Here is a 15732-nt window from a genome sequence, read left to right on the forward strand (position 1 = left end):
CACTATTTATAAAGCTTGCCTGTCTAATCACTTTGAGCTGATTCTTCCTTGCCTCAGGTGAGCAAGCGAACAGCTTGGTTGAAGCTGCAGGCTTCCCCCTCACAAAAAAGAGCCATATGAGAACTTAAAACGAACGAATTTCCACAGTATTAAAATTAACCTAAACCACTTGAAGCTTCAAATCTGAATATTGTTTGACTTCTGTTTCCTTTTATACTTTTTTAGTAATTGAAGCAGATTTGCCCATGCCGCTGAGGAGGAGGATCTCCGAGACATTGCAAATGGAGGCTCCGCGTCCTCTACCTGCATAATTGATGCATCTGTGGCATTTCTCATAAGAGCAAATGCTATGGCTTTTATTTGTTGGCTAATGTCTTTGCCTTGGATGAACTATTAGCCCCGAGATGAAAAGCAGAGAAGTGGAGGGTGACGAGAGAAGGAGAATGTTTGTTTATGCATTTTGTCTTTTATTTGTGTGTCTGCGTACATGTTTTTCTTTTTTTTACATTTCTAAACCGATTGTTGTGATACTACTTAAGCTTCATGGACAAAAAATTCAAAGATCTGACCTAAATGGATTTGGGGTTCTTTTAGTACTCCAAACCACATTCAAATATAGCTTTATATAGTAGAATGACCCCACAATAAAGTGCACTTAGTTCTGTTTTCTTATATCATGGTTTGTTTATTTTTATCTTGATGGGACTTCTTTTTATCTCAATACTTTCCATAGGCTGTCATAAGAACGCACCCCAAACACAAAAATCAATAGGGTTTGTGTGGTCATTTGTTTGTTTTCAAAAAGTCTAGTATGTATGATCAGCAGAATAGGAATGAGGAAAACCCAATTTAGACTTCCACATTGTTCTCTGTTGTATAATGTTCTAAGCATGTCACATAGACTAAGATTCTCTCAAATATGATGTCTTTCCTAGTCTTTTTTTGTGGCATTTTGAAGTCTGCAGAGGTGGAGCATGGGAGCAGGTTTGAGAAAAGCAGGGGATCTGAGCTGATTGTGAGAAAACTGAGAATGTGAAGCATCAGCAGAAACCGAATTGGTCTGCAGTTGTTAGGGATCAGCAGCATGTCTCCTTTCCATATCCTGACACAGCTGACCATGACTGAAGTAGAGGCACATGCTGGTTCCCCAAAAGTTGAGGAGAGACATAAGCTGAACAGAGAGTACAAATTTGCAGCTGTCCAAGGTGCTCAAGTGACTAGGTCTCGTCCTGAATGGAAAGAGAGACAAAGTCTTGCACTCTGTTTCACATACGATATAGATGTGTTGATTCTTTCTTGCATTCCTCAATAGTGATGGTAAAGGAGGGATGGGTGAATGTGTTGCTGTTATAGGGTTCTCATGAAATTTACAGTTATTTGACTTGAAAGTGGTGAATCTGATGGATATCAAATACATTCCCATACTTCTAGTTGCATGTCAGTGGCTGAGCAACTAGCAAACTAGTGCCTAGACAGAACCATGTTAAGTGTACACACTTGCATTCTTCTCCTGCCACCAGATATTTGCCCCTCTCCAAGTCATTCAGGGTCCGGTTAGGTTCTGGGGGTGAGGGTGGGGATCTGCATTCTTTGTCCATGACTGGCTTTCCTTTTAAGGCAATGATGGGAGATAAGCAATTGGTGCTTGTCTGGCAAATAATTCCCCAAAACACAGTATCGTACCAGAAAATTGTGAAAACATATTAAGCAGTTCCTAGGGATGTGTGACTGGGTGGGGGGGTGTTGGATGGGTGATTATATGATGGGACATTGCTGCCATGATGCAACTTAATGCTGTCAAGCTTCACTTTTTCTGCCTCCATCCATAGGCTCTCCTGCCATTTTCCAAGTTGGTGGTAACAGAGAGAGATTACAGGCCTTTTGCCTTTGTTATTATTTGTAGTACAAGTTTGCAGATAACAGAGGGTTAGGTATGGAAGAAATGTTGAAAATGGTGTTGTGTTACATCCCCAAAAGCTAAGCCATGAGGAATGTGGAACTGAGAGGAAAGTGGTGGCCCTCAGTTCTCTGCACTGGCTGACGGTGCTACTGACTGAACTGAGAGCAAAGTGAGACATAACAAAATGCCATCTAGTACTGTAGAAACACCACACCTGGGACTTAAGTGTCAGACTTTGAAGTCATAAGGGGCAAGAATTTCCTGTAGTGTTCAGCATTAATGTTATTGCTAGAAGATTCCTGCATTGAGTGGGGGGGTTGGTCTCGGTGGCCTTATAGGCCCCTTCCAGCTCTACTATTCTATGATTCTATGCTAAGAATGAAAACTGGGCTAAATAGAAGCAATGGGTGCTGATATTAATGGCCGCTGGGAGAATAGAAGAGGGGCTATTGAAGTTTGATGGGGTATTTTTCCATGAATAAATTCTGCCAGCCCTTTTCTTGGCAAGAGTGACATAATGATTATTTATTTATTTTGTACAAAAAGAGACGTAATAAGCTCGGTGTCAGAATAAATATGGGTAAATACTATTGGAATGAAACTTTGGGATGTCTACCTTAGTATTGTCTGGTCTTCAAGGCTTCAGGCATAGGTCTTCCCCTGCCCTGCTGCCATAGTGTTTTAACTGGGGATGTTGGATGTTGGACCTGGGATCTTCAATATGAAAAATATGTGCTTGCCCCTGCAGTTCAACACACACAATCTAGTCTAAAGGGGGGAGGGGGGTTAAAACCTCATGGGCCATTTTAAGTCCTCTTCTGTTGACTTTTTTTTTTACCCTTTTGGTATAGAGAAAATATGATAATCACTCTCATAGACATATGTAAGTTTTTTTTATAGTTAATTAGTCCAGACTCTCATCTTAGCAGAGTCGTGCATGGGGAAGAGGGTGGGGAGAGAAATTCTTGCATTATTTAATCATTGAAACTGCTACTAACTTTGGAGAAGTCAGGAATCCTTTGTTAGTGTCCCATCTAAAACCTATTAATGTTAAGTGAAAGAGCTTCATTTAGTTTCAGACAGCTGTGGCTCAAACATTTAGGCCTGTCCAAATTAATTTCCTCCAACATTTGACAGGTGAAAAGAGGTATCTTTGTGTGGTAGTAAGACGGATGCTCTCAGTGCATTGGTAAAAAATAAACAAAAGTGAACACGAGGGTTTTGGCTTTCCTTCACAACAGGAATGTTTGAAAAGAAAAGTGAAAATGCAGGAATTTCTGTCCTCTCAGCTTTAGTTAACACTTTCAATATTCTAATATGCTTTGATGGAGCCATATAGTTTAAATTGGATTATGGTTAAATATCTGATTAGAGGTTTAACTTCCTTTACTTCTACTAATTGTTCAACGCTCTACTGTGTCGGTGTATGTGGTCATAATTGGAGACTATGTGCCATTTGATGAAGAAGAAATTAAATTAGCATTCACTCAAGTATCTGATATTTGACTCTTCCTAACGTCCTTCATGTTTGGCCACTAACTGCCTCTAATCAATATAGTTCTGTATTTTTAAAAAATCATCTTCAGGATTGAAGCCTAAGGTATCTTTTTAAAAAATGCTTAGCTTTAAAAAATACCTCATCAGCTTCCTTTTGTTTTACATACACACAGTCCTGCAATTTTGATCTTTCAGTATTCTTAAATGATTCCTAATTTAGCAGTGCACGTGTGTGCATTTATGTTTTACTTTTTAAAGGAATTCTGTGCTCTTTTTAATTGCTTCCTTACTATCAAGCCTTTGGGAAATGTCCCCCCCACCCCAGATAATCTTTTGTAACCTCAAGAGCTAGAATATAACTTTTTTTTAATGAAAGCAGAGAATTCTAATTGCCTGCTTTAGTGCCTGGGGCATTAATAAAAACATCAGATATTGCAACTGAAGTGATAATATTGCAGCAGTGATTCTTAGTGCTTTTTATTATGCTCCTGAGTGTTTCTGTGGTGTCCTGTCTTGCTCTTACAGAAGTTGAAGGACAATTTTTCAGTGGCTTCTCAAAAGCTTTCATTGAAGGTTACACCTGAGGTTTGGGCATGATGTTCATGCCTGATTGGTATGTTTATTACATTAAACATAGGCCTGTGTGGCTCCCTTTACCTTATAGTTCTTGACTTTAAACACCATCTACCATTCAGTGAAGGACACTAATAAGCACTGTAATGTGTGGTATAAAATGTGCCAGGATACTTTTTCTTCTTAATGTTTATTTTTAATAAGTATCTTAATATTTATTTTTGACTACAGCTCACTTAGCACATTAGGTGTACACCCAAGATGATTTTAAGTGTACAGCAAAAACGTAACACATGAAGGTGACCAGCAACTATTTGTAAATATGCCTATTGTACTTGGGGCGTGGCTAGACGAGGGGGGTGGAGAGGGATGATCTTGCAATTTTATGATTGCGAGATTGTCCACCTCATCTACACTCAGTGTGCGACGTAACAGGAGGAAGAGGACATCGTGGCCGCCATTTTGGTTTTTTTTTTTAATCGGATAAGAGCACAGGAGCACTCCAGCACAAAATATAAGTTTTTTAAACAAAAGAAAAACCCTCCCGCTCCCCCCCTCACCCCTGATGGGCACAGAGCTCCTGGCTCCTCGCGAGGAGCTGGGACAAAACCGCGTCAGTGGGCCACACGTCCCACAGTTTCGGGAACATCCTGAGACTGCAGGAAAAACTGAAATGGAAGGGTAGGGCGATATCCGTGGTAAAGGCAGGGATCTTCTCTGCCCACTCCTGGGATGCCCTGTGCGTCATGTGGACACACAGGGACGATCCCTGGGATATCGCCTTGTCGAGACATGCCCTTGTTCTCTTATCAAGAAACCAGGATCGGTTGTGGCTCCCTGTTAAGTATGCACTTTGAGACAAGCTTTGGTTTGCTGCTGCCTAATGGGGTAGAACAGCTCTATATCTGTCTGAACTAATTCTGACTTTTCTCCAGTCATTGTGCTGGTTGGATTTAGTAAGAAAGCTTTAAAAGCGTGCTTGTCTTGTGTATTTTAAACATTTATTTGAGGCCTTCTATGAAAGAGACCACAGACCAAACCAACATGTTATCTTATGGGAGTTGCCTCTCTGCATGAGTCCATGAAAGTCTCCTGTTATTATACATGAATTATCATCATCATTCCTTCTAATAGCGAATTCAGGTGATTGAATGTTTAACAGCGTTAGAGCCCAAATGGGGCCACTGCGAAACATTAGGGAGGTATTAGATTGCTTGGGTAACCCGCAAGGTATGCAGAAGTACAATAAAAAAGAACTTCTAAGGGGCACCCCCTCCAAAGAAACAGCTCAAAGGCGGATAGTTAACAGGCTGCATACAGGGAGCGTGTGACTCCCTTGTTGAATTGGCTGCACTGGCTTCCTATGTGTTTCTGGGTACAATTCGAAGCGCTGGTGATAACCATTAAAGCCCTGAATGGTTTAGGAACAGGATATTTGAACCACCACCTTTTTCTGTACTTCACCTATTGAGATACTTAAGAGGTCCTTTTGTATGTCCTAACAACCCCAGAGAAATACTTAGTTGGAGCTATGGAGAGGGCCTTTCCAAGAACTCCCTTCCAACAGAGTAGGGTATGCATATATTAAAATAAAATGATTTCTGTTTGGCTTTCCCCTGATAATACAGACTTATCCTCTGCCCCCTGCAGGCACTTCTTAGAGTAGACTCTGCTCCATCTACCAGGCTTCACACCCTGATCTGCCAGTCACCATCCCTTAGCTCTCAGTCTTCAGTTTCTATGTCTCAAGGTTTGGGCCTCAGCAGACCTGGCAACTGTAATGGTGGAGAGATGAGCTGTAAGGGCAGAAGAAGCTGAGAAATGGCTCTGTTTTCAAACAGGAGGGAAAAGAGTATCCAGGCATCTACCAACAGTCAACTTGATGTCTATTTCTGGGAAATTTGTAGAAGAGATCATTAAGCAGTCTGTCTGTGCACATTAAGAAAATAACACTGTGATTACAAAGCGCTAACATGAGTTTCTAAAGCACAAGGCATGCCAGTCTAATCTTATTTCTTTTTTGATAGAGTTTATAGCGTTTGATAGGCTGGTCGATCAGTGAATATTGTGGACCTAATAGATCTTGATTTCAGCAAGTTCCTCCACAATAGTCTTGTTGGCACACTGGTAAAATGTGGCCTATATGATGCTACTGTTAATAGAATTGTTGTTGGCTGATGGAACATACCCAATGTGTGCTCATCAACCTGCAGAGAAGTGACCAGTGAGGTGCCTCAGAGTTCTGACCTGAGTCCAGATAGTGTTGTTTAACATATTTATACAAGATTTGGATCAAGGAGTAGAAGGGATTCTCATCAAATCTGCACATGGCATCAAACTGGAAGGAGTAGCTAATATCTTAGACTAGCCTTCTCCAACCTGATATCTTCCATATGCTTTGAATTTCAACTCCCATCAGTCCCAGCAGTATGGCCAATTGTCAGGAATTCTGGGAACATCTGAAGTGCACCAGGCTGGGGAAAGCTACTTTACACAGAAGCAGAATTTAAGATTATCTTGACTGGATTGAGAATTGAGGAAATGAAATTAATTTCCACAGAGATAAATGTAAAGTTCTGCATTGCGGTTGGAAAAATCATATGCACAAATACAGGAGGGGTGACTTGGCAGCCGTACATGTGAAAAGGATATATTATTTATTTATTTATTTATTTATTTATTACATTTTTATACCGCCCAATAGCCGAAGTTCTCTGGGCGGTTCACAAAAATTAAAACCACAGTAAAACACCCAACAGGTTAAAACACAATTACGAAATACAGTATAAAAAGCGCAACCAGGATAAAACCACACAGCAAAGTTGATATAAGATTAAAATACAGAGTTGAAACAGTAAAATTTAAATTTAAGTTAAAATTAAGTGTTAAAATACTGAGTGAATAAAAAGGTCTTCAGCTGGCGACGAAAGCAGTACAGTGTAGGCGCCAGGCGGACCTCTCTGGGGAGCTCGTTCCACAACCGGGGTGCCACAGCAGAGAAAGCCCTCCTCCTAGTAGCCACCTGCCTCACTTCCTTTGGCTTGATATAGAGGTTTTGGTAGACCTCAAGCTAAGCGAACAGAGCAAAGTGGCAGCTCAAAAGGCTAAAGCAGTTCTAGGCTGCATCAACAGAAGTATAGTGTCCAGATCACAAGAAGTAATGGTGCCACTCATCTGGAATACCATGTCCAGTTCTGGTCACTGCAATCTAAGAAGGATATGAACAAACTGGAACGTTTCCAGAGGAAGGGCCTGAAGACCAAGTACTATAAAGGGATCTTGAAGGATTTGGGTATGCTTAATGTGAAGAAGAGATGATTAAAAGGTGAGATGATAGCCATCTTTAAATACTTGAAAGGCGTTCTCATAGATGATGGAACAAATTACTTTTCTATTGCTCTAGACAGAAGGACCTGAACCAACAGGCTCAAGCTAAAAGAAAGGGAATTTTGACTAACGAAGAGCTTCCTGATGGTGCAATCTGTTCAACTGTGGAACATCGTGCATTAGAAACTAGCAGACACTCCTTCATTAGAGGAGGGTTGATTTTTTTTAAAGCAGTTGCTGAATCGTCACTTAACATGGGAGTTTGTACTAGATTACCTTTTGAGGTCTCCTCTAACTATGATTCTGGGCCAAAGCTAACTTTACTTTAAATCTGTATCAGCCAGCGATGCCTTTCCACCCTTTTTATTCTAGAGTAGGTGCAGGCCCCCCAGTCCACACTTTAAAAGCCCCCTCCCTGCTCCTACTTTAGACTAAAATGGGGGAAAGACATAGCAGCTAGATATGAATTTCAAGTGATGTCTGCTTTGGCCCTCTATGACCTCCTTTTAAAGCACCTCACTTCAACTCTTGAGAAGAGGGAGGAAGCTAAGAACCTTTTCCTAAGCTTGGAAATTCAAGAGCCCAATTCTCACTTATCTTTAAGCGCCTGCATTCTTCTTTAAACCCTGTCCATCACTTCAACAGTGACTGACAATGAAGAACATCTATCAATTTCTCTTTATCTTGTAGCAACTCTGCTGCATCATTTATCTTCAGGCGTCTTTTGTTCAGTATCAGTCTTCAGTGTACCAATCCATCTCTTCCTTAGCTTCTGATAACCCATGCTCTGGTGTGAAAGTGTTGTTGTTGTGTGTTTTTTGGTAAAGGCTGTGGAGAACGCACACACACACACACACTGTTGGACCTTTGGTGTGAAGAAACAGTGTCATTTACTAAGGGGTTGTCTATATGCTCTGGAAGCCCCGGGGTAGCTCTGAATCTGCACTGTGTCAGTTATATGGCACAGCCACCAATTCAAAGCCACCCTGGGGCAAAGAGCCAAAGATCTGCAATGGAAAAGTCAGGGACTTACCCCAACTCTTCCTGCCTCAGTGCTCTTCTGCCATCTGTCCTTGCTCCAGCGCTGCTCTGGGGGTGTTCCTGGGTTGCTGGAAGCCGCAGGAGGGGTAGGGGGCAGGCCCAATGAGGCTAATGGCTGCCAGAAAGCCTGTGATGCTGCCTCCCCCAGTGGGGATTACTCTCTGCCACCCTGCACCAGCGATACTGCGGAGTTTGGAAGCAGAGCAGTGGCAACTCGGCACCATGAAAACAGCCCCTAGGAAATAGTTAAGGATCAATTTGGATTTAGGGCGTTTGAGTAAGGCCTTTGTTAGAAGTACTGAGCCACAAAGTCATCATATCTTACTGCAGAAACCCTTCTTAAAAATAGGGCTAATTTTAACTATCCTTGATAATGCTGCTGCCACCAAACCAAAACAGGGATAAGAGTGAAGATGGCAGGAATTGGGGGTTGTAGACGCCAACATGAAAAGTAACTGAGAACCACATCCACTTTGAGTAGACCACTGGCATACATTGATACCATTCAGAAGACACCTTAAACCATGGCTTTAACCACAGTGGTTAAGCCAGAAAGCCAGGCTGTGTTCAGATGACACCTAAAACCATGGCTTTAACCATGGTGAATAAAGCAAAAAGCCTTATTTGCTGTGGTTAAAGCCATGGTTTAAGGTATCTTCTGTACACGGCCTAGCTTTCTGGCTTAACCACCATGGTTAAAGCCATGGTTTAAGGTGTCTTCAGAAAGGGCCCATTATCATTTTAGCATCTATTCCAGATAGAATGGCAGTGACATGGTTCAAGACAATATGCACGAGCAAGAAGAAGCCTCAGCAAGCCTTTGGATCATACACTCCCCCTGCCATCTTCTCCTGTATGGCTAGAAAGAGGATTTTGAAAGGGTTTATTGCTGGTTTCCCCTAGATGTGGCTTGTTGTGTCATCCAGGTCACAGATCCTAGTTTGTCACTAACTATGGCCAGTTTCAAAACAAGCCATGGGTTCTATGGATAATTCCCAACATGTTTCCAACTACCTTATTTCGGGAAAAGTGATATAGTAGTTAAATGGTCAAAACATAGCGTTTCCCTCCAACACTCTATTTGTGCGGGGACAGTGCCAGTGAGTTTGTTTAATATCACAAACTCATTGACTAGATCTTGCTTTCATTGTGTTATTCTTTTCCAGAACAGCAAATTTGCAACCAGTAGCATAAGGAGTAGCAGGCAGGACATGAATTGGGGTTCAAAGGAGGACAGCAGCGCTGGTATCCCTTTCTTGTTTTGTTTTGCCAATGTTTTATCTATAGTGCTTCTCTAAAGGCATAGATACGCAAAGTCTAAAACACAGAGGGCTATGTCAAGGGAAATCCATAAAATGGATGGCTTAGAAGCAATTTACTTATTTGGCAGCATATAATTAATTTATGACTTTTAAGAACATGACAGACACACTGCGGTTCTTTTCTAATATTTGTTTGCAGTGCAATCCTCTGCATATTGGCTCAGAATTGAGTCTTGTGGTGTCCAGTGGGGATTAATCACTAATAAGTGTGTATAGGATTGCAACCATTTCTGTTATTCTCCTGAAATTTGGAAAAGACTGAGTCAGCACCTAGAAAAATATTGATATATGGACTTTCAAAACATGGCAATCAAAATGCAACCAGTAGTTTTTCTCCTTTTCATTTCCACTTGATTAACATTCCAGTGCCACCTTTTTAAAAACCTATATAACCTCTTAAAAATGTAAAAACTTTTACATGTCAGCTCTGAATACTGACAATTGCCCACAGGCCAGTGGGGGCAATTTGGAGGCCACATGTGGTGTGCAATGGTTATGTCACTCACCCCTGCTGTTTTAGATTGAAATCTTGTCCAGCTATGGGGTTGGGGGAAGGGGGGTGGAAGAGAGGAAGCTGCATCTTTTCTTCACGCTTTTTTTTCATATTTAGGGTGTTTTTTCCCCTCCTTTCTTCTTTGCTTTTAAAGGGGGGGGGATTGGCTTGATGAGATGGTTTTGTATTTCAGAGGCAGAAGGCAAGACTTGACCAGCTGGTATCTTGAACTGACACAGGTGCAAAGACTGCAGGGGGTGGGTTCCAAGAATAATTATGGGTTTCTGGAGCATCAGGCCTTGCCTGAAAGCGGGCTTGCAAAGAAACTGTTTTTTATGGAAAATTAATGATGAGGCTCAAAGACTGTCAGGACCACTATCGTCCTCATAAGAGGAGTAATGCCTTGAAGGGACGGCTCTCCCCCCCCCCCCCCCGTCTTCTCCACAGGAAGTTCAGAGACCAAACACAGCATTTTAATAGAGATTTCATGTGACTGGCACTAGTTTTAGTGTTCTTTTCATCTCCCTTCTTGCTAACCTATGGATTCTGTGCGCTATATTTAAAGACCGAACCCAGTATTTTCTCTGCTGTGGGGCAGAGAGTAAACCAAGGCCAAAGAGAGAAACAAATGTTTCCAACAAATGCCAAAAAGGAGGAACACCCTAATATTCAACTTGTGTGTGTGTGTGTGTGTGTGTGTGTGTGTGTGTGTGTAATCGGCCCATTGGTTATCAATTAGCTGTTTAGGTGATAACGAATCTTGTTCTCTGACTGTATGTCACTGAATATTCAGTACCCTTTTTGAGTGATTTGATTTAATGCATTTATATACTGCCCCGTAGCCGAAGCTCTCTGGCTAACAGTGTAAAGGGATGACACATATAAATTGATGGCCGCAGGACTTTCTGAATCCCACTTGCCTGTTCCGGTGGCCTTGCATTTGCACCCCTTCTCCATTCACCCATCTGTAATTCAGGGCAGGATCTCAAAGAGCTTTGACAGCTGCTTCCGCTTCCAGTCCAGCTGGAAGGAGCATGAGCGTTAGGCCTAAAACAACCTTGCTTGCGTTCCAGGGAATCTACTGTCTTGCTCTCTTTCCCACAGATCTGAAGGCCCTGACTGTAAACCTCTTTCTTTACAGGCTTAAGAAGTACAATTTCTTACTGCCTCAGTCATGCTTCAGTTCCATTTTGGATGTTGTATTTGTCTGCAGACGGTTGATGGGAAAGACATTTTATTTGTATTTATTTAAAATATTTATAACCTTGTCTGTCTGCTAAAAGTACCTAAGGCAGGGAACAAAAGCAGTGATTCCTTTGCAGTTAAGCAAACATTAGGGGGAATTGCCTCAGAACTGAGTGTGGAGCACTCGCCTAACATTTGGGGGTTGATTTGTAAGTTATTGCTCCTGCAGTTGCTAAGCAACGGCAAAGGGCCTTCTACTTTTCCTGTGCCTTTCACCTCCTTCCTCCCTACAATTCAGGTGTTTTGATACTATAGAAATCACAGGAAGTAAAGCAGAAATGACAGTTGTAGTTCTTGTTTTGTGGAAAATTTCGCTATCCCTAATCTTTGTGCTACAGATAATTTCTGCTTCTTTTCTTTTCTTATGGTTGTTTTGGCCTGACTTCATGTTATCCCACAAAAGGGCAAATGCCATGTTCACTGTCTAACGAAGGCCTCTCTCTCCTTCTGTCTCTGCAGACATGCCTTGAGCTGGAACGCTATCTGCAGACAGAGCCCAGGAAGATCTCCGAAAGCTTCAGTGATGACCTGGATAGTTTTCTTCACACCTCCTCGGCTCAAGGAGCGGAAGACAGTATCCAGCGGCTGGAGCCCCTCTTATTACCAGTAGACATGAGTACTTGTGACAAAAATGCCAACATGGACGTTATCCTCTCACGGGACAAACTATTGTCTGAGACTTGCCTCAGCTTACAGCCTACCAGCTCCTCTACAGAGGGCTATACTGCCGTTAACCAGGCCCAACTCAACGCAGTGACCTCACTAACGCCTCCTTCCTCTCCTGAGCTCAGTCGCCATCTTGTAAAAACATCGCAAACTGTCTCTGCAGTGGATGGCACAGTTACACTAAAATTAGTGGCAAAGAAATCCGCCCTCAGCTCGGTAAAGGTTGGTGTGGTAGCGCCAGCTAGCACAACGAAGTGTGCGCTCAGCGACAGTGAGCAAGGAGGGGCAGGTGCTGACGCATCCCCAGAAAACAAGAAAAGGGTTCACCGTTGTCAGTTTAATGGGTGCCGGAAGGTTTATACAAAGAGCTCACACTTAAAAGCGCACCAGAGGACTCACACAGGTATTTGTGTTGGATGCTTGGGTCGCATCTGCCAAGCTTGCTCCTTTTATTTGCTGTATATTGTGTTCAGAGCTGAAGTCCCTAGATAACAATTAAGGGTCTCAGTTACTGGACGATGAGTTGGAACAATGTGTTGTCAAGAAGGATGGGAATTTGCTTTCTGAGAATGGCCTTGCTAATCTTTATAATTCTCATGTTCCCCCACATTTGGTGCATTGCTCAGAATTCCCCAAAGCAGTGGGAATACAAAGAATCACACAGGTCACTTGACATGTTTTCACTAGGAGGGTTGCTTTTGGCCATTTGTTTTGAGCGAACTAGATCGCGTTCCTGGAACATGGAAGCCACTTCCGGTATAGCAGACACTGTTCTCTCCGTGGGTGATGTGGGTTAATGCAACAGGATTAATACATGGAGGGTCCTATCAGCCAAGCATTGCTGCTAGATGGTCTTTGTCTCACATCTAATTTACGATTCTATGAATTCTTTTGTAAAACTAGTTGTGGATAGAAGAGAAAGTGGTATCACCAGCTTAGCTTTTGAATGGCTACCCCATGCAGTTCATTGTAGAGAAATATCTGGATTTTAAATGAAATTCTCGAAGAAATACCTTGAGTCCTGTTGTCAAAAGAAATGTAAACTTCAAAAGAACGGCAGTGCATCTTAATTCCCATTTAATATTGTGAGTGGATACCCTGTTCTTAAATGTTATGTGGAAGATAACATTGCTTAGATGACTTCTTCCTCCACAGCAGGTTTTTATGTTCACGAGGCTGTTAAATCGCTCTGAACTAAAGGCTTTGTAGAGACTTACAATATATTATATTGCCTGGTATCATGTAATATAATTAGGTGAATAGAAAAGTGTATAGTAAGCATTCTATGTATTTGTGTGCATGAAGAGTAAGACATGTGGAGAGTACATTGAGATGGGATGAGATGAGCACTTGAATGGGGGGGGGCACAGAAATGTGAGCCCCCTGCCCTGCTCAAAGAATTATGATCTATTTCCTGCTAATCCAGATTCAGAGTCTGGATTGATCTTCAAAACGGGTCACAATTTTAACACCCACCCACCCTCCAACCCTCCAGTTCCTTACCTTTGGGGGTGGAATGAGACCAGTCGGGTAAGAGAACTCCGAGTCCTGGGCAACTTTTGTACCTTTTTGGGGGATGGGGGTAAAATAGGAAAACTGAAATAAATGTAATTTGCTGCCAGGATCTCTTTTCTGCCATTTCTCTTTCTGGGAATTGGTGTTCCCTCTCAATGGGATAATGTTTTATGAGTACTTGTAAAATCTCTCAAATTTGTTTTCTTTTAATAATTGCAAGGAAAATGGTAAAACCTAGATAGTTTTTGAAATGAAAGGGGGGTGTTCACCCATTCCTAGGGATATGTTTGTTGTTGAACGCTATTAAATTTGCTGCCAAATCTTTATCTTAATTCTAGTCGGAGATGTAACGTTGTGGGGAAATAGAAAGAGAATATTTTGCTCAAAGCACCAAAGTTTATCGTTGATCAAAAAATTGAATCCAGATACCCCAGTCAAACTTTTGTGCTCTGTTGACCAATCCAAATCCTCTTTCCAGAGAGCTTTTCACTCTATATATTCAGTGTATCAAATTAGAATGTCTGATTTCAGACATTAAGGGAGGCATGTGGTAGAGGCCTCTCAAGGGGTGACAATCCTGGTATGCACAAGGGGGATCACTTGTTTGAAAAATTGCCCGTGTCAGAATCTCTTCATGCAATTGTAAAATAGTGGAGAACACTTCGACATGAGGGAGCTTTTAAGCAGCCAACTACCTCATGTGTATTCTGGGGTAGTACAGTCCCATGAGAAAACTTTACTCTATGCCCCATTTTTGCATCATTTCTATGTTGAGCTCCCCTGTCTTTTATCTATATTCCTTCAGGAATAAAGTTTCCCAAAATAATAATTAGTAATATTTATTTATTATTCAACTGACTAATTTATCTGCTCTCCTTCTCAGCTTCTCTTGTGAGGATGATGCTATTCCACGAACGCTATGCTATTTTTGCTTCCAACGGAACTGCTGAGTCAGTTTCTTCAATTTTGCTGTAAAAACATGCAGTCTTTGTTGATAGGGCTACATTTAAGCCATTATCCTTCTTTATTAAAAAAGAAAGGAAAAAAAAGGAGTTCTTAGAGATAGGGCTTTGTATCCCTATTAGGACAAATTTCTTGGACTGGTAGAAGAAATTGATACCATGCATAGGATTTTAAAAGAATGAGTCATTCACCATACTGTAGAGTTGGTGCAGTATAGTGTTTTGCACTTCCTAGGTGGTCTCAGGCAAGCCTTTGGCTCAGTTCCAATTTCACACCAAACCATGATTTGCACTACCCAGAATTTTAAATCCAAACCATGGGTTGAACTTCTAATTTCACAATGGTCAAATCATGGTTCAGAGTTGTTTGTCTCCATTTGTTTTCCATCTTCCCAGCACTGAGATTCATAAGTTCTCTCCTGTCTCCATGGTGCAAGTTTCTGGAAGCAGAGTTATGCCCATAACTGTGGTTTGTCAGTTCGGACATCATACCAAGTTATAGTTAGCACAAATCATACTTTGCAAATGCTTCAAATCATGATTTCTGACTGGCTAGTCGTAAACTAGGACTTGTCAATTTCGACATCATGTCAAACCACAATGTAAGCTTCCTAAACCATGGTTTGGCATGATATATGAATTCAGTCATTGGTTGGGTTCACACATAATGCAAACCCATCATATGGGTTGTTGAATTCTGGTTGTCATGTTGTCAAAACCATGGTTAAACATGAACAACCCAGAAGGAGAACCCATAGTTTGTTGTTGGGTTGTGAACTTTGGGTTCCTTAAACCACGGGTAGTTGTTACGCATTGAAGCCAGAACTGTGGGTTGTTCATGAGATGTTTTACCAGGCTACAGAGGATGCAGCCTGCCTACGCATGCTAGTATTATAGCACCACAAAGGCATTTCAGATACAGCTAGGGAACAGGCAAAGGAGGGAAACGAACAACCCAGGGATTGCAAAAACAAACGTTGGCTTGTTACATTGTCTGCCAGACAAATCTTGGGTAGGGCAGCAAACTATGTGTTAAATAAACCATGGGTTAGCGTTACGGGCAAACCAGGTCACTGTATTTTAGTATTGAGAATCTGCATCTCCAGTAAGATAATTATGCTATGCTATTTCACAGGACTCTTATAAGGACTTCTGAGATAATGTAAGTTAAGCACTTTGAAACCTCAGTGC

The 15732-nt window shown here is 41.7% G+C and overlaps 1 protein-coding gene across 1 annotated transcript in view; it reads left to right on the plus strand.

Moving 5' to 3' along the window:
- The window catches only part of KLF7 (KLF transcription factor 7), a 74930-nt gene that overhangs the window by 26635 nt on the left and 32563 nt on the right, over positions 1-15732 (plus strand). The window contains exon 2 of the mRNA XM_063116118.1: positions 11858-12467. Within this exon, the coding sequence (XP_062972188.1) occupies positions 11858-12467 (610 nt within the window). The remainder of the gene's footprint in view (positions 1-11857; positions 12468-15732) is intronic.

Source organism: Elgaria multicarinata, chromosome 2 (assembly GCF_023053635.1).
Source record: "Elgaria multicarinata webbii isolate HBS135686 ecotype San Diego chromosome 2, rElgMul1.1.pri, whole genome shotgun sequence".
NCBI lineage: Eukaryota > Metazoa > Chordata > Lepidosauria > Squamata > Anguidae > Elgaria > Elgaria multicarinata.